We start from the raw sequence: 18510 nt of genomic DNA on the forward strand, positions 1-18510 counted from the left end.
TTGCTGTCGTGGTCGTTGTTGTCCAGTCGTTCTTTGAGTGCCGACTTCTTGGTGGCGCGGATCAGCTGATGGTGTTTGCGGGTGGCGTGCTTGAGGGCTTGAGGGCTGTCACCTCTGTCTCGGTGTTCATAGCAAACAGGAGATCCAACACGTGCCCCCCCTGATGTGTGGGTTGCAGAACCAATTGGTGTAGGTTAAGGTTCTGACAAACACTTCTCAGATCTCTCAGGTGGCTGCCCAGGCTGCCATTATCCCTTAGATTAAAGTCACCCATTATGACCAATCTAGAGTGGGTTAGGCTCAGATTGGTGATGGTATCTAGGAGAGCAGAGAAATGTGTATCCTGCCCTGGAAGTCTATAACAGATCAATCCGGTAAGCAGTCTGCCTTTGGCCTCCTGCACCGAGAAGCCCAGGATTTCTATTCCTTTGATTTAATCTATTTCAAACGGCGCAAAGTTCCAGTCCTCCTTAAAAATCACCCCTACCCCTCCCCCCCGCCCCACCGGCCTAGGTTTATGAAAAACCTTATACCCTTCCGGACATGCAAACCCCATCTCCACGGAGGAGTCAGGGCTAGTCCAAGTCTCCGTTAGAAAGAGGGCATCCAAGTCCAGGTCTTCGATCATATGGCCGACTTCCAGATAGTGCTTAACTAGGGATCTGCAGTTGATCATCCCACAATTCAGAGGCTTCTTGGCCATTCCAGTATTAGGGGAGTGCTGAGTATACCCCCTACTTTCCCTGTTACCCATTTTGAAGGGTTGCAAATTGAATGCAGAGCATTATAGTAAATATGCTCTAAGAATGTGCAATTTGGGTTTGTGAGCATGAAAAGTGTGACTACGAAACACAATTCTGGATGTTTGAGCATGTCCAGGTGTTGTTTTAGATTGGTTGAGGATGTGCAGAGGTGGACTCAGGCTGTTGACTGAGTATAGACAGAGAATGTGCAGAGCCACTGCCGAAGTGCAGAAAAATAGTCAAATATCAGTTTTATCAACCAAATGACTAGGAAGTAGAGTGACCAATAAAAACACACTTCTATGCATAATAACCTTTTGGTACAGTATCAGCACTAAGTGAGACAGTGGACAGGAAAATACACTGCAACTGAACGAAGTAACTAGCTAGCCATCAACTAATCCAATCGAAAAACCCCAGAGTAATACAGTGGATTTGTTTTAATTCAAGCATTAATTCAGGGTAGACAACCAATTATTTTTTTAAAGGCAGAGTTACCTTACCTAGGCCACAAATACAGTTTCCTGACAAAAAGATTTCTCATCACTCGCTCCACTTGACAGAACCCAGCACTGAAAGCAACTGCATGGTCCGTGAAGGCTTTAATGAAGCCCTGCTTGTTCTTCTGTCGATAGAGGCGTAGAATAAAGGACTCTTGGCAGGACTCGATGATTTTATGTGCACTGTATACAAGAATGCCTGCAAATGGGAGAAAATCACAGTCTTTAACAGATGGAAAGATTCCTTGAACATATTTATGGTAGTCATTATGCAAGTTTATTTTTAGAGAACGTACGTAAGTGCAACTTAAGATCTCAACATTTTCTAAATGGCAACTATAAGCTCATGCTTTTAGTACACATTTCTGCCGTTTTTGTAGAAAGTCGGTCCAGATCCCACCTCTTTGAAATATTTTCGATACAAGAAAAATCAATGAGAAACATGAGTACACATAGTTCACCTTATTTGCATCATTACTACCTCTTCTGGGTCATCAGGAGACCAGTCTGAGAAAACATGTTTTTACCCAGTAAGTAAAATAAACATTTCCACATCACATCTTAAGACACTATTTTATCTATCAATTACGAATATATAAATATAAATATAAATATATATATATATATATATTCTCTCTCTGTCTCTCTCCTCTGGCTTTCCTCGCTCTCTCTCCTCTCGCTTTCCTCTCTCTCTCTCTCCTCTCTCTCTTTCTCCTCTTCCTTTTATGACAAATAGGACCGCCATACTGATTCAGGCACTCTTTATTACTTCATCCTGAAACCACACCTGCTGCTAAAAACCCATCCCTCGCATACTCAAAATAGGTTTTAAAAAAAAAGTGTTTAGACATCCTTTGGGATCACCCTGAAACTCTCCAAGCACAACTAGAGTCACTGGCACAGTTTGCTGGAAAAAGTCCGTGAAACAACGTCAAAGATACAGGAAAGTCACAAAACACTTTTCCTATGGAAACATCGTAAGACCTTAACTACCTACTGGCAACCGCCAGTAGGTAATGCATGTATGTGTAGGAGTGTGTGTAAATTTAAATATCTCTGTCAAATCACTCATTCCACGATAAATCCTGTCAAATCACTAATTCCATGATAAATCTTGTCAAATCACTCATTCCACGAATTAGTGATTTGACAGGATTTTTTCCATGCACTAAGTGTAAGGCATGTCAAAACAGCCATAAAACATTGACATATAATGTACCTGGATGCAACATACCACGACCAATAACAAAGTTCTTAACATGCAATTCATCTTACTGTATTTACGGTCTTATATGCCCGTGCAAACTTATGTATATAGGCAGCACTATCCACCAAACGAAGCATAGGATTCTGGAGCATTCACGGGCAATAGAAAACAATGACCAAACCTACCCAGTCGCAAGACAGTTTGCTCTACATAATCGGAGCGATAGAAACCTATTACAGCTTTTCTGCTTAGATCATGTCTGCCTAATGAGAGAGGCGGAGATAGAGTAATGAGACTGCGTAGACTGGAATTGAGGTAAATTGTTGATTTGCAAACAAAGGTGCCTCTAGGTCTGAACACATAAGAGGAATTCCTTTATAACAAATTCTCCAAAGAAAATAGTTTGATTTTTGAATTCTTGGTGTTAATAGCACTTGTTCATGATCTGGATGAGCTATCATTCATATTAACAGTTGATAATATTTTCAGATTTACACAATTCATTGCTCTATAAAGCTCTGTATGAGCGTATGTACCTTTCCTAGAGGATTAAAACCATGTATCCATCTTGGTACTGAACAGGACATCTGTTCATTCTGAATTTTCATAATCCATAATTTTCTTTTTATAGAGATCCATTTTTCCAAATCGCAATTCATAGGTACCACAAAAAATAAAATAAAATATTTTTCTAAAAATGAAGAGGACTTCTCAGCCAGTGGGCCATCCCAGTTTAAATTATCCTAGGTGTATTGCCATTTCCACATCTCCAACAGTTGTGTAAAATGTCATGGCTTGTATGCATTTGCATGAGCAGTAAGAATATCATGATGCTCAAAGATGGCGCCTCGTTTTACACAGCACTGGTCTGCTTTCTAAATGCAAGTCTGTTTACTATGTTGTTGTACTAAGACGTACCAGGACATCCCAATTACTGTTGTAAATATAAGCACATTGTTATAGTTGGCTTGTGTGTCTTCACTGCTGCTCAGCTGGTGTGAGTCTTGGAATGCTTGATAACATCATGGAATCTTTGGTGCCTGGCTTGTGTGTGGAGTAGCAGTTGATGGCAGGCAGGCTGAGCGGCAGGGAGGCTGCTCCTGGTGGGGTTTTGTTACATTCTACTTTATTACCTGCAACTTAACTTGGAACTAAGCTTCATTAAATCCAGCATTTTATATATACCTGACTCAAGGACTTTTAATTATTACACACGGTAATGCTGTAAAGACACTGACAGTCAAAAAAGGCGCAAGCCAAAGGTGTCCCGTTTGTTTTGTGACTCATTGAATAAATCGAGTCTTTCTCCTCTCACACGAGTGCGGTCTCTTCATTTTTTGAAGTTCTGAGCTTACTATGAATCCATTGGCTCACCGCCACGATCCCTGCCCGGCACCCGCCCCTGAGTGATCAGTGCTTACATGGTGGACTGGATCAGACACACAGACACACACAGACACACACAGACACAGAGACACACTGACACAGACACAGACACAGACACAGAGACACACACACAGACACAGACACAGACACACAAAATATACACATAAACACACACGGTTGGGATAATCACTTGACTGTCCTGTGCGATGACAAGAACTCAAGACTAAATTAAGATAGTGCTCTCACTGAAGTTCTATTTAATCCAAAATCTCACTGAGAGAGTTAGGCTTCAACTTCAAATCTACTGTATCACCTCCTATTTCAGCTACTTGCAATATACTTAACTGTACTGCAATAACTACTGTTTCTTTTTCCATTTTTTGTTTTCCATTGGTTTCCTTTTGCTTAGAATATGACTACATGATAAAATTGCTTAGCAATGATTTTTAAATGGTGATTAGGAACAACTCAAAAGATCAGCTGGGATATAACCAGCAAACTAATAAGGGTAGATCGATATTGCTGTATAATATGATTGACTCAAAAACATAGTTTAGCAAATGTGCTCCGTTTGGTGTTTGTATTAAACATGCATAATTTCAATTAAAACAAGCTTTGTCACAGCCAATAGGTCTCACTTTTGGGACCTTATAAGTGTTTAGCCATGCAACAGTTGATGTTGTTGCACCAAGGATATTCTGCTGCATAACTAAATACTTATAGGGTCGAAAAAGCGAGACCTATTGGCTATGCCAATGCTTGTTTGTTTTTTGTTGCCATTTTGTTTAAGTTGCCAGATCTACAATAGCTGTACATGGTTTTTGTTAACAGTTCTTTGCAACAAATGTTTTCGTTGTTATGAATGTTGTCTCCATTCTGGTTGTAGGAAGCAGTCATTCCCGGGGCTGTGGAGGCTGCCTAGCTGTGGGCATGCACCGAACTTTGCAAATGAGAAAAAGCCTGGTGCAGGCGCAATTTAAAAGTGTGGAGTGAGTGAGCCCCAGGCAGCATGACTCACTCACACAGGAGTTCATGCATTGCACCTGCATATTTGTTCAAAAAGGGTTGACAAGGCTGTTCCTCAGGAAAGAACGGGAAGTGTGATGTACTGGTCAAAGGGAGAAGTGGTGGTTAAACGGTGTTAGCCTCCCACTGGGTATCCATTGTGTTGGATATGTTTGCCTCACACACCCTTGCAGGTGTCATGCTTCATCATAGGCGTTGCTCCTCGTCGGGTAGGCGGTGCAATTCCCAACGGGCTCACCTCAAAGAGGGGCTCTTTGGCGGAGATCTTTTGAATCCAACTGCCTATGGGTGAAGTGTGGGTATGGGGCCTTGGGGTTTGCAGAACTGGGTGTGAATTAAAATGTAGCGCAGGGTACCTGAGACTACTTTATTCGGGTGGTTCCTCGTTACAATTAAAAAGGTGAAGCTAGACTAGACTTGACTGGAAAGTAATGTTTCCTTATTCTAGACTAGACTGGGAGGTATAAAAATGGTCGACATGTTTCTCGCTGTGTAACAGTGACTGCGATTCGTCAGGACCTAAATGGTTCAGTCTACAAAGGAAAAAGTATTTATGTCAAATAATATTGCTTATTATCAATAATTGGGAAGAATTTTACCTCAATTATGTTGTTCCTTGCCTAAAGTGGGGAGCAAAAAAGCTAATTATAAGCGACATAATGATAGTGACCAGGTGCATACATCGTGACGTGCTCTGTGGTATAATTGCACATTAAGCATGATACTGTATTCACATTGAACCATGTGTCATGCTTGTGGTGCAGTGTGAGTTCAAAGTGCAGCAGTTGCATGTGGAGCTGCATGCGAGTGAATAAGGTGATTAAAAACAATAATACAGCAGCATTCAGTTCATTATAAAGAGAAAAGGTATTCACAACTCACCTAAAGGACAGTAATTATTTACCCCATCAATACTCGGCGGGTGGTACATCAAAAGAGGTGCCTCTGGAATTGTAGGCTGGGTAATAAGGAGTTTAGAAACAGTGTTTGTAGCGTGCAGTATCAATAGAGGACCAGCCATATGTGTTAATGTTCCTTGATTATGTCCTGGAATGTATTGCCAGTAAGTATAATATGCAGGGGCCCTTCATATCCTAAGTGGGTGAATGCACCCCATGGTCCCGAACATACACGGGCAGTGGCCTGATGTGACCTGCTGGGGAGTGTGCTTGGGGCCCGATATGGTATTCTCGCCAGTGGGATTAGAAAAAACAGGGATCCTCCCTCTTGTGGTTGGTAGTCTCAATGGGATATCCCTCCAAGTGCGCGTGCAGCGCGAACCCATGTTGGCTCTGGTATTCTTGCCGGTGGGACTAGGAAAACAGGGACCTTCCCACTCAAGAATGGTAGTCTCCATGGGATGTCCCTCCAAGTGCGGGTGTAGCGTGAACCCATGCTAGCTATGAAGGACTTAACAAACCCCGGCAAACGCTGGTTAACTATTTCCAGCTCCTGTTGCACCAAACGCGCCACTTACCCACCGCTCTCCGTGTAGACAGCCTTAGTCCTACCCCTCCTTCCGCCGAGCACGGGCTGGTGTAAGCTGTCCCGTTTCACTCGGTTAAGAGTGGTGTGTTTGGGACGTGTTTGGGGCGTCTCCATGCTCCTGGAGGAAGCTAGCGGTGTGGGAGTGATTTGAGAATCACATGGGAAGTTCGGTAAATTAGGCGGCCATTTTGGAGTGGCTAGTCGAAGGCGATAACTGTGTAGTGATTACACTTATATTAGCCTTCTAATGGACATTCGTGTGTTATAGGGCTATAATCGGCAATAGTTATTTCATAAGAACGTGTGCTTAATAGTGTCTGTTGGCAAATATTCATGTTGCTCATTAGCGTTTGGGTTTTAATATATATATATCCATATATATAAATAAGGAGGCTCACGGGGTAGGGGTTTCAGTATATTTCTCCCGTTTATTCCGTTGTTTACCCAGTATTCACTAGATGGCTAGAATATATCGAAGTGTTAAACAATATAAGCTCACTATCAGTATTGATCTCGTTTATCCTGGCGCCACCCAATGGGAATGGTGGTCGAATATGGTTCTCAGGAGCACGTAATGTTGGTACTAGCTTTATAAAGAGCTCCAAGGGATGTCCTCATTTAATCCCTCCCTGTCTGTTGCCAGACGGTGTACCCATCGTTGTTCTTTCAAAAATAGGCTCTGTTTGGAGCAGTTGGGACTTGCTTCTAGGACTAACCATTTGAGGGAGTCTGCGTTGTGTTTGAGCTCGATGAAGTGTCTACACATCTTGGTAGTGTCCTTCTTACAGCGGAAGCTGCTGCGGTGTTCTGTAATACGTGTCTTGATGGGGCGTGTGGTCATGCCCACGTATTGTAGGCCACAAGGGCATTTCAGCAGGTATACGCAGTGTGAGGTATTGCAATTCGTATGACCCCTTAGCTCCCATTTAAATGACTCTGTCAACTGTACAGTCTTGTGCACGGACGTGTAGGGACATACACTGCAGGACCCACAGGGATAATGCCCTGTCACCGGTGGTAGGTGCCAGAGGGTAGATTGGGTGGGTTTCTTGATTGATTTTGGTCTGGTCTTGATCAGAATGTCCTTGACATTTCTTGATCTCTTGAAAGCGAATCTGCACCTGCATACTCAGCATGGTTTAAGGAAACTCGACCCACTCCCTCCCATGCATCGAACACATATTTACCAAGAAACTCTGAGAAGAGCCTGCCTGCTGCACTGACGGCTGGTGGTGTGTGTGCCTGGTGAAAGTGTGCACTGACGGCTGGTGGTGTGTGTGCCTGGTGAAAGCGTGCACTGACGGCTGGTGGTGTGTGTGCCTGGTGAAAGCGTGCACTGACGGCTGGTGGTGTGTGTGCCTGGTGGAAGTGTGCACTGACGGCTGGTGGTGTGTGTGCCTGGTGAAAGCGTGCACTGACGGCTGGTGGTGTGTGTGCCTGGTGGAAGTGTGCACTGACGGCTGGTGGTGTGTGTGCCTGGTGAAAGCATGCACTGGCGGCTGCTGGTGTGTGTGCCTGGTGAAAGGGTGCACTGACGGCTGGTGGTGTGTGTGCCCGGTGAAAGCGTGCACCGACGGCTGGTGGTGTGTGTGTGTGCCTGGTGAAAGCGTGCACTGACGGCTGGTAGTGTGTGAGGGCTAGTAGTGTGTGCGCCTGGTGGAAGCATGCACTGACGGCTAGTGGAGTGTGTCTCCGTTGAAAGTGTGCACTGACGGCTGGTGGTGTGTGTGCCTGGTGGAAGCGTGCACTGACGGCTGGTGGTGTGTGTGCCCGGTGGAAGCGTGCACCGACGGTTGGTGGTGTGTGTGTGTGCCTGGTGAAAGCGTGCACCGACGGCTGGTGGTGTGTGTGTGTGCCTGGTGAAAGCGTGCACTGACGGCTGGTGGTGTGTGCCTGGTGGAAGCGTGCACCGACGGCTGGTAGTGTGTGACGGCTTGTAGTGTGTGTGCCTGGTGAAAGTGTGCACTGACGGCTGGTGGTGTGTGTGCCTGGTGGAAGCGTGCACTGATGGCTGGTGGTGTGTGTGCCTGGTGGAAGCGTGCACTGACGGCTGGTGGTGTGTGTGCCTGGTGGAAGCGTGCACTGATGGCTGGTGGTGTGTGTGCCTGGTGGAAGGGTGCACTGACGGCTGGTAGTGTGTGTGTGCCTGGTGAAAGCGTGCACTGACGGCTGGTGGTGTGTGTGCCTGGTGGAAGTGTGCACTGACGGCTGGTGGTGTGTGTGCCTGGTGAAAGCATGCACTGGTGGCTGCTGGTGTGTGTGCCTGGTGAAAGGGTGCACTGACGGCTGGTGGTGTGTGTGCCCGGTGAAAGCGTGCACCGACGGCTGGTGGTGTGTGTGTGTGTGCCTGGTGAAAGCGTGCACTGACGGCTGGTAGTGTGTGAGGGCTAGTAGTGTGTGCGCCTGGTGGAAGCATGCACTGACGGCTAGTGGAGTGTGTCTCCGTTGAAAGTGTGCACTGACGGCTGGTGGTGTGTGCCTGGTGGAAGCGTGCACTGACGGCTGGTGGTGTGTGTGCCCGGTGGAAGCGTGCACCGACGGCTGGTGGTGTGTGTGTGTGCCTGGTGAAAGCGTGCACCGACGGCTGGTGGTGTGTGTGTGTGCCTGGTGAAAGCGTGCACTGACGGCTGGTGGTGTGTGTGCCTGGTGGAAGCGTGCACCGACGGCTGGTAGTGTGTGACGGCTTGTAGTGTGTGTGCCTGGTGAAAGTGTGCACTGACGGCTGGTGGTGTGTGTGCCTGGTGGAAGCGTGCACTGATGGCTGGTGGTGTGTGTGCCTGGTGGAAGCGTGCACTGACGGCTGGTGGTGTGTGTGCCTGGTGGAAGCGTGCACTGATGGCTGGTGGTGTGTGTGCCTGGTGGAAGGGTGCACTGACGGCTGGTAGTGTGTGTGCCTGGTGGAAGCGTGCACTGATGGCTGGTGGTTTGTGTGCCTGGTGGAAGCGCCACTGACGGCTGATGGTGTGTGTGTGCCTGGTGGAAGCGTGCACTGACGGCTGGTGGTGTGTGTGCCTGGTGGAAGCGCCACTGACGGCTGGTGGTGTGTGTGCCTGGTGAAAGAGTGCACTGACGACTGATGGGGTATGTGCCTGGTGGAAGCAGGAGCATTCACAGTGATGGAAGATATGAATGTAACTGACGAAGAGGGAGGGGAGAAGGGAGGGGGAGTGCGAGCAGAGGAGCATGATTCACAGCTAGAAGACACAAATGAAGCTGACCAGGAAGGAGGGGGAAAAGGGAGGAAGTTAGTGCAAGCAGAGGAGCCAGATTACAGCAATAAAAACACAGATGGTACCTGTGCACGTGCACGAGCTTGTGAACGTAAGCTGTAGGCCAGCAAAAGCCTCTGGTGGCACTTTTAAAAGCCACTTACTAAATGCCTTGCTGTCTCAGGTGAGACCTAAAAAAGTATAAGAAGACAGATTTCCCAACTCTAAAGGTATGATGCGCTAACTGCTGAAATTAATGCACATTTCCAAGAGCAGCTAGTCTAATTTCTCGCTGCCCCTGAAACATGATCCTCTGAAGACCAGTTATCTGTCTCATTTTAGAATTTAGTGCGGCATAGTGTCTTCCAGCCAATGGTTTTGTTACAGCCTGGTAAAGCGGATAGTTTAGGTTACAAAACACCCAGGTGAAAGGAATGTTAAAGCATTTTGCAGTTTTGCTTTTTGTTTAACAAGCAACGTTTAAAAACTATTCAATTAATTACACGCTGCACAGCGATTCTTTAATCTCTAACCAGAAAGTTTGCTGGCCGACACACACACACTGCATAAACACAACCAGGTTATCTGCCTATGCATTAAGCTTGGATTAAAAAAGAAAATGCCTACAATAAAATAATTCACATTTTTCATAGGGATTCTTGTGCATAAAAGCACAAAGATCGGAGGGGCGTGGCCTAACAGCGCATGGAGTAGGACGTGCTCCGAGAGGTCTCCGTGACACCGCTGCCTATTACAGCTATATCTACAGCATCGAGGCATCGGGGTGCCCCTGTCGAGGGCACCATATACACTTAAGGCAGTGAACAGCTTGGGGACGCCTCATCCCCCGATCGAGCTCCCTAGTTGATCTCCGCGACGGAGCCAACTACGGAACCACAGCCACCATCTTGAGAACCACTACGGAGCCATTGAGCGGGGCATGCCCTAGAGGCCCCACTGTCCAGTATAGGCGGGCTGCTTTGGCGCGGCAGACCCTGGGAGGCAAAGCGACCGAGGCCACACCATCAGTGGAGCGCTCCGGGAGGATCCTGGCGCCTGCGTACCAGAGAACAGCGACTTCAAGTCTGCAGCCCCGGGGCCTGACAGTGGCCTTGGGCAGAGTAAGGGGCCTTTCCTCTGAGGTACTACAGAGCGGTGAGGAGTGAGATCTTCAGTGAGAAGCAATCCCAGCGCCCCTGAGAGCTCACCAGCTGACGGCACTGGAGCACTGCGGCGGGTAGGCGGGCCCAGCCTGGGAGAGGTGCCTGACTCCGAGACCATCATCATGAAAGGTAGGAGACCTGCGGCCGAAGCTGTTATCGACAATGGGACTGGGCCCGCCGCACACTTAGGCACTCCCAGGAGAAAACATCGGCTGGGATAGACGGGCGATTGGAGCCCCCCTGCCTTCTGACCGGAATCAGCTTTTAAATGCTGACCCGGCTGTTCTGAAGGCCAAGCGGCCTATGAGAGGCCTACACGGCTATTGGCGTGCAGACTAGGCCCACATTGTGCATTTAAATAAAGAGTCATCTGTAGGGGTGGATGGGCGATTGGAGCCCTGCCTGATAATCAACATCAGGTTTTGGACGCTTGCTGGGCCGTCCTAAAGGCCCAGCCAGAACCTGCTGATTCCAAAAAAGCTAGTGATCCTGATGATAAAGGCCATATTGAACATCGCCCCATAGACCTGCGCTATTTACTGCTTGGAGTGTGGGCCAACGTTTCGTACAGAGAGACCGGATAGAATCCTTGGACCCCAAGAATACAGCGGGCAACCCCCGGGGAAGTGGGGCTTGGTAAAGAGTCCAGGTTTACACCCTGAAGGGAGGCGGTCTAGGAAGCTTGGGCCTGTAACCTCGAGAGACAGGGTCACTCTGCGGAAAGCTGACCACACTGACAAGGTAAGGGTGGATCGACTGCTAGTTCGAGCAGTGGGACTGCATCCCCACCCCTGCCCACATACGGTCTGTGTCAGAACCCATGATCCGCAAATTGCGATAATCGCTCAGGCACAACATCGCCTGGCTAGGTTGAAGGTAAAGACACTGACTTGGTCCGAAAAGGTGAGAAATCGGAACCTCAAGATGGCCGCTGGCTTAAGCCACGGTCAGCAGTCTAGCTTTTAAGATCCTTAGAAGCCGAGGCCAGGTGATGCGTGTGATTATTCAGAACTGCGCACTTCACCAGCGGCGTTGCCCCAAGCGGAAGCGCATTAGAGTTTCGGAGCGAGAAATGTGTTTAGAAGTTTAACGGAGCAGAGAAAATAGTTTAGTTAACAGTTTCTGTTTCCCGATTCTCGCACATTACTAAAGGCGCGTGTTTTGGTAATCTTAGTTAAGAGCGGCTTTTCGAGGAAAGAAGCCTTCCGTGAGTTCTGACCGGAGTAGAAAATCAACTGTGAATTCCGGTTCTGAGGAGAGGAGTCGATGGTTTCAGTCAGCTGAGAGGAAAAGAGTCAGACAGCAGTTTCCCGACGTCAGCTGAATCTAGTCAGACTTGGTTCCATCTCATGGAACATGCCGCGCACTAAAACGGGTAAGAACACTACCCAAAGCCTGACCAAAGACAATCCAGCTACCTCCCGGTGGCACAAGTCTGGCCCTCCAACCCCTGCTCCTATGGCGTCCTTGTCAGAAGTGACGACTGAACCACTCACACAAGCCTACATGAATACCTACCTCCAAGAAATTAAATCAGAGATTGGCTCTCTCAAAACTGAATTTAAATCATGCCTCAAAGTGTAGTGTAGTTCCTATATTTCCAATAGGCTCTGCGCATTGGAATAATATCTTCAGTAGTATAGACGTAGGACAGAGGTTAACTAGGTCTTCTACTGACTATATTAGACTTAAGTTTTGTGTGCCAGCTAGCTCAGAGTTCACTAGAAACTTTCTCGAATAGGCAAGGAGAAGTTTAACCTCCCTGGATAGACAAGAAGGGATTTAGTTTCTGACAACCATAAAACATGACAACTTTGCTCTCCCTGATTAAGAGTGTATCTCTAGAGTCGTGTGAAAACAAAAGACCGCTATTTTACTCGGTCAATACGTGCGTACTTAGTTTCACCAGATTTGCAGAGAAAAAGAGAGACGGGCGTTTTTCAATAAAAGGTGTTATTTATTGAGCAGTCTCTTTCCTCATACAAGAGAAATGAATTGCTACGATTGCAATACTTATAGTTAAGTAAAGTGCATACAGTAAAAGCAGGATTATGAAATAATACTGTAAAAGCATTGATATGGTTTCTTAGCCATATGATACCTTAAAATGGATAAAATAGATACATACATATATACATTGACTAATCGTACTCAACTGGTGCTTCCAACTACGCCTACCCCGGTGTACCTGACCTAAGCCTAATACATGGGAGGGAGTAAGTAAGTAGCAGTTTAAGTTAAGTTTGGTTTGCCAAGAATCTGACTCAAGAATTCTCTGTAAGGGTTTAGTCAGTTCAGTACCTGGGGATTTGAAGGCAGGAGGGTTGGTATCTCTCTCTCAGAACTCGATATCCCAGTCACACGCGAAGGCGAGCTGGAAACGCTGGAAGCTGGATTTCTCGGCAGGAGAAAAGACAGCGTCTCTCTCAGCGCGTCAAAGGGGAGGGGCAGCGTCCGTGGGCTCTCATCAGCTGGGCTCTCGGCAAGTAGTCGCTGCTCCAGATTCACCACCACCGTGTCTTTGCTTAAGGCAGCGTTGGTATATTTATACCTGAAAGGTGCCGGGTTTGACGTAAGAATGGACATAAGACGTCAATAAAGATATCACTAAGAACTGGTCGTTCTTACAGTGCTCTACAGGAGTTCTCGAACGGAATCAAAACAATCGCAGGCGGGGATTTCCCAGGTTACTCGAGGTTTGGATTTGTTTAAGAACTCGGTGTGCTTTCTAGGGGGCTGGAGGAATAGTGCTTGCTTAATGTGACAGCATGCGCTATGACAAATATATGAAACGGGTTTCTGTGCCGTTGTAGGGATATTATTGATTTATAACCGGGCAAGAGCCAAGAATAGGAATATCGATACAGGTACCTAGTTAAACACACTACAAAAGAACTGAAAAAAGATATCACTGAGATTGGGGAACGAGTCGACGACTTAGAACGTACTGTAGACACTCGGACGGAAGCGCAAGAGAACCTCTGGAAGCGAATGGCTGTATTAGAAGATCAACATATTGAACTCCAGATAAAGCAGGAGGATTTGGAAATAGAAGCCGAAGAAACAACCTCCGAACCAGAGGCATCCCTAAAGGAGTGGAGGGCCCAAACATCATGGCATTTACAGCAGAACTGCTCCACAAAATTAGAGGTGATGATGACGTATCCCCACTTGTTCTAGATAGGGCACATCGAGTAACCACAGCCCCTGGTTGCCCGGAATTTGTGCCAGACATCCTTACAAGGGTACATTTCTTCACAGAAAATGAAGCAATATTGACGGCCTCATGAAGTAAGTCATAACTAACACTATCCAACTCTATCAAGACATCGCCCCAGTAACGTTGCGACGCCCAAACCAAGCAAGACATCATACAACACCTCTGAACCATGGATGGCTGTAGTCACCCACCCCTTCTTCAGCAGCCTCTGGATAACATTACATACCCACCGGAAATACCCGAACTATGTGTTCCCTGCATATCCTGAACAAGCCATGAGCTTAGCGCACCCGCTATAAGTATGGAGGGACAATACCTAGAACTTATGCATCTATGAACAACTATACAGGAGAAATCAGCATTTAAACGCCAACACCTTCTACTGTCCGCAGACTAATCTTAGCCCAGAATCCAGCAAGGAATACAAGATAGAACAATATGAGGGGTCCTCTCTCTTGCCCAGGCACAGGCTGGCAGCGGGAGATGGGACCTTCGAATTGAGACATATCCTTTCTTTTTAGCCCGCCCTCACCAATTCTACCCCTAAGAAAGTGACATCTTTGGAATGACCCGTGCTCCGGCATGAAAGCCATTCTTGGACTGGAATGGAGCTTGCTGGCCCTGTTGGCCTCTTACTGTTATTGATTTCCTTTTTTCCCCTACCTACTCTTCACTTTTCCATTGTAACCGGGGGTGGAACACAAATCTGACACAGGCTGACCCCATGACTGGAAATATATAATATGTGGGACTTATCGAGGCTCTTATCTGCTGCAATGGATCTTGGCTTTTACTCTCACAGACCCATTCAGACCTTCCCCCTTCCCCTGATAACATTAAACCATCTTTACGACTGACAACCTCGGGAGGGAGGCGGCCGCCACTTGGGATCGACCCCCTACATAGAGCAACCCTACATCTCTAGCAACTACATCCCACTCCAATAATGCGCACCACTCGTGTCAAAATCCTCTCCCTGAATGTAAAAGGCCTCAACGCCCTCAATAAAAGGAGCCAGATGTGGCCCTATTTGCTCCATCAAGACCCGGATATCATATTTCTACAGGAGACACATCTCCAGCAATCAGATACGCATCGTAAGAGCCATCCCCGGTACCCAATACAATACTGGGCATCCTCCCAAACGAAGACTGCTGGGGTAGCAATACTGTGCCAGGTAGGGTTAGATCGAGGTAAACCACAGGTAATGAAAGCCAGGGAGGGTCGGTACATCAAAATTGACATCCAACATGGGACCAACCTCTCACCCTTTTCAACATATATGCAGCCAACCAAGCGCAGGACCTCTTTCTTAGAAATTTACTGAGAGACCAAGTGATGCATGAAGGGAGCCAATTAATACTAGAGGGTGATTTCAACTCGGTATAGGACCCAGACCTGGACAGTATCACTAGCTCTTTTCAGGGAATCTGGGGCGAGGTCTGCTGCATCAAAGCAAGCCCTTACTGACCTAGCCTTATAGACGCTTGGCGTTCCCACTCTCCAGACGTGCAAGAATACTCCTACTACTCGCACGTACACCGCTCGTATTCCTGCATAGATTATTTCTTCCTCTCCCATTCACTTCCATGGGACATAACATCTATCTCTATGTCTGACATCTCCATCTCAGATCACATCCACCTAGAGTTACTACTGCAAAAATACACAAACCCAACCCACCCTAACCCTCAATGGCGACTATACACCCCCCCAATATACTGCACAATCCTGTAGAAGTGGCAGAGTTGCGGACAGCGAACTCAGCCTATTTTACATCCAATGACCTCCCTGAAACCCCCCGCCCTGTCCTATGGGACGCCTTCAAGGCAACCACCAGGGGCGTCATTACGTCCATTGCGATAGCATGCAGTCGAGAAGCTCGATTGGTAGAGGCTAATTTGGCTAGCGACATAAAACCTTTGGAGAAACTGGACGAATCAGCATCCTCTCAAGCCTATAAATGATGCCTTGCTATGCATCGGGGTCAATTGAGAGCACACAGGACAAACTGGGCAGAACGAACATTGCTGGCACTGAAACAAAGGTATTATGATTGGGGGGGGACAAAGTAGGGTCCATCCTGGTGCACAGGCTGTGGCGGAGGGAGACAAAGGTACACATTGTTAAAGTAAAAATCGCAAACGACACCTGGGCAATAACTGAACAGGATAAGCTTAAAGCCTTTCACACCTTCCACTCTGCCCTATATGATAAAGACCTCTCACCCCTTCACTATTCTCCAACTGCCCATGGACCCCCTTAGACAAAACACTAACATACTCCTTGAAGTGCCAATCACACTAGAAGAGCTCCATCGAGCTTGAAGAATTTGCCAGTCGGTAAAACACCAGGACCAGATAGCCTGCCGGAGCATTTCTAATGCATGTTCCTTCCGCAAATACAAGACAAATTATTGCGACTCTAATTCATTCACCGACATTACTTGCCCATCACCCACAATGGCTATGGCAGAAATAGCACTCATTCCCAAACCTGGCAAGGACCATACTCTTGGCTCATCTTACTGCCCTATTGCACTCCTTAACACGGACGCTAAACTTTATAGAAAAATCCTGGCCAATCACCTAGAGCCTTATCTCCCAGGCTTGATTGACCCTGATCAAGTTGGATTTATTCGACAAAGCCAAGGGGCAGACAATGTGTGTCGGCTAGCTCACATGGTAGAAAAATCTCATCGCTGGGGTATCCCTGCCTGCCTCCTATCGCTGGATGCTGAAAAAGCCTTCAATCGGGTGGACTGGGACTTCCTACGGGCGGCCCTCCAGAAGATAGGACTGGGGCCTACAATGGTCTCCAGAATTATGGTGTCATACGCTTCTCCCCAATCGCATGTTAGGGTAAAATGTCTGTTCATGCAACAGATACACATACACAGGGGCACCAGAGAGGGTGCCCACTCTCCCCCCTGCTTTTTGCTCTTGAGGTAGAGCCATTAGCCATAGCCATTCGACAATCAGGAGATATTAGCGGTATCCCTTTTGGGGGTACCAAACACAAGATAGCATTGTTTGCCGATTATCTCCTACTCACCTTGTCGGAACCCAAAACCTCATTGCTGGCTCTGATAACAATCTTAAAATCATTCAAAGCCACCTCTGGACTCAAAATCACCCTTGCTACATCCTGGGCACTGAACTTGACAATCCCCAATGAACATATTTTGAAACTGCAATCTCTCACCCCTTGATAGAAAATATCGGGGTTAATCTAACCTCCACAATGACTACATGGACGGAGGCTAACTGGTTGGACTATAGGAGGGCAGTGCTCGAGGATTTGCAAACTTGGAGGTTGCTACCGCTTTCATGGCTGGGATGGCTAAATGCAATTAAAATGTCTGCTTTAACAAAAATATTATATCTATTTCAAACGCTCCCCACTCAGATACTGCAAGCCTCCATACAGCGCTTGAAATGAGACCAAACCAACTTCATATGGGGTAGAAAGCGCCCGAGATTTCCAAACAATCTCCTAATGTTACCTCGAGAGAGGAGAACTAGCATGAACTAGCAGGTCCAAATTTCCTAGAGTATTATTGGGCATCACACCTCCGATACGTCTCGGAATGAGTAGTTTGCAAGAGTGAGAAGTACTGGCCTTCATATGGATCGGGCAGTGGCCTGCAGACCACTATGGGACCTAGCCTGGCTTCCACTGGTATCTCGACCGTGTAGCAAGTACATAGCGCCCCCCCCCCACCCCCCCCCAAGACAGTGCTAGAAATCTGGGACAAGGTCGCAGTTTCCAGGGGCCCTCACCTCCTTGCACATATGGTGGTCCTGCCCATTGCTGGCTCTCTATTGGAAGGAAGTACTAAGTCAAATAAAAGATGTCGTAGGTTACCCCATACCAACTACTCCTACCGTGGTCATCCTAGGAATTAGGCCCTCAATGCTTCTTGCCATGACCCACGCAGACTGGCGCCTTACATCACATATGCTCGGAACTGCCAAACAGTTAATAGCCCTCTATTGGAAAAAAAGCGACTAGACTACCCATCGCCATGTGGTTCACCCGCTTATGGCACACTATGGCAATGGAACTCCTCCCGTCCCAGATAACAAACACTAAACCTAAATGTACAAGCACATGGCAACCTCTAATAGATAATTTTTCCAAATTAGAACATACATGCTTCACTCCATCTAAACTTCGAACTCTACAATTATTCGAGGACACCCCATCAATCCAGTACACGGATACCTCGCATGAGACATACCAGCGTGACACTGCAGGGAGCCCGTTACCTAGCCCTTAGATTTGTAAGGGAAAACTTGGGATCCCTCCACTGGAAGAACCCCACACCCACTCTCCTCTTCCCTGAACTTTTCCTCTTTCTTGTTACTTCTTTTTTCTGTTTACTGTTACAACAGTTATCGGTTGGCAGCATGATATAATTGAATGCATTAAATTAGGACTATAAGAAATTCGATGCACAGGAATGATGTAGACACCAAACTTACGTGAACTTCTGAAGCCAGCGTTGTGTTATACCAAATCTTGTTTAATGCTCATATACGGTCATATAAAAAATTGGAAATTTC

General features: G+C 47.1%; 1 protein-coding gene across 2 annotated transcripts in view; it reads right to left on the reverse strand.

Annotated features, from left to right (window-relative positions):
- ERCC4 (ERCC excision repair 4, endonuclease catalytic subunit) overlaps positions 1-18510 on the reverse strand; it is a 338934-nt gene that overhangs the window by 174319 nt on the left and 146105 nt on the right. For both annotated transcript variants that reach the window (XM_078663097.1, XM_078663096.1), the window contains exon 3: positions 1247-1442. In XM_078663097.1, coding sequence (XP_078519223.1) covers positions 1247-1442 — 196 coding nt within the window. The remainder of the gene's footprint in view (positions 1-1246; positions 1443-18510) is intronic.

The sequence above is a fragment of the Lissotriton helveticus genome, chromosome 10 (genome assembly GCF_964261635.1).
Source record: "Lissotriton helveticus chromosome 10, aLisHel1.1, whole genome shotgun sequence".
NCBI lineage: Eukaryota > Metazoa > Chordata > Amphibia > Caudata > Salamandridae > Lissotriton > Lissotriton helveticus.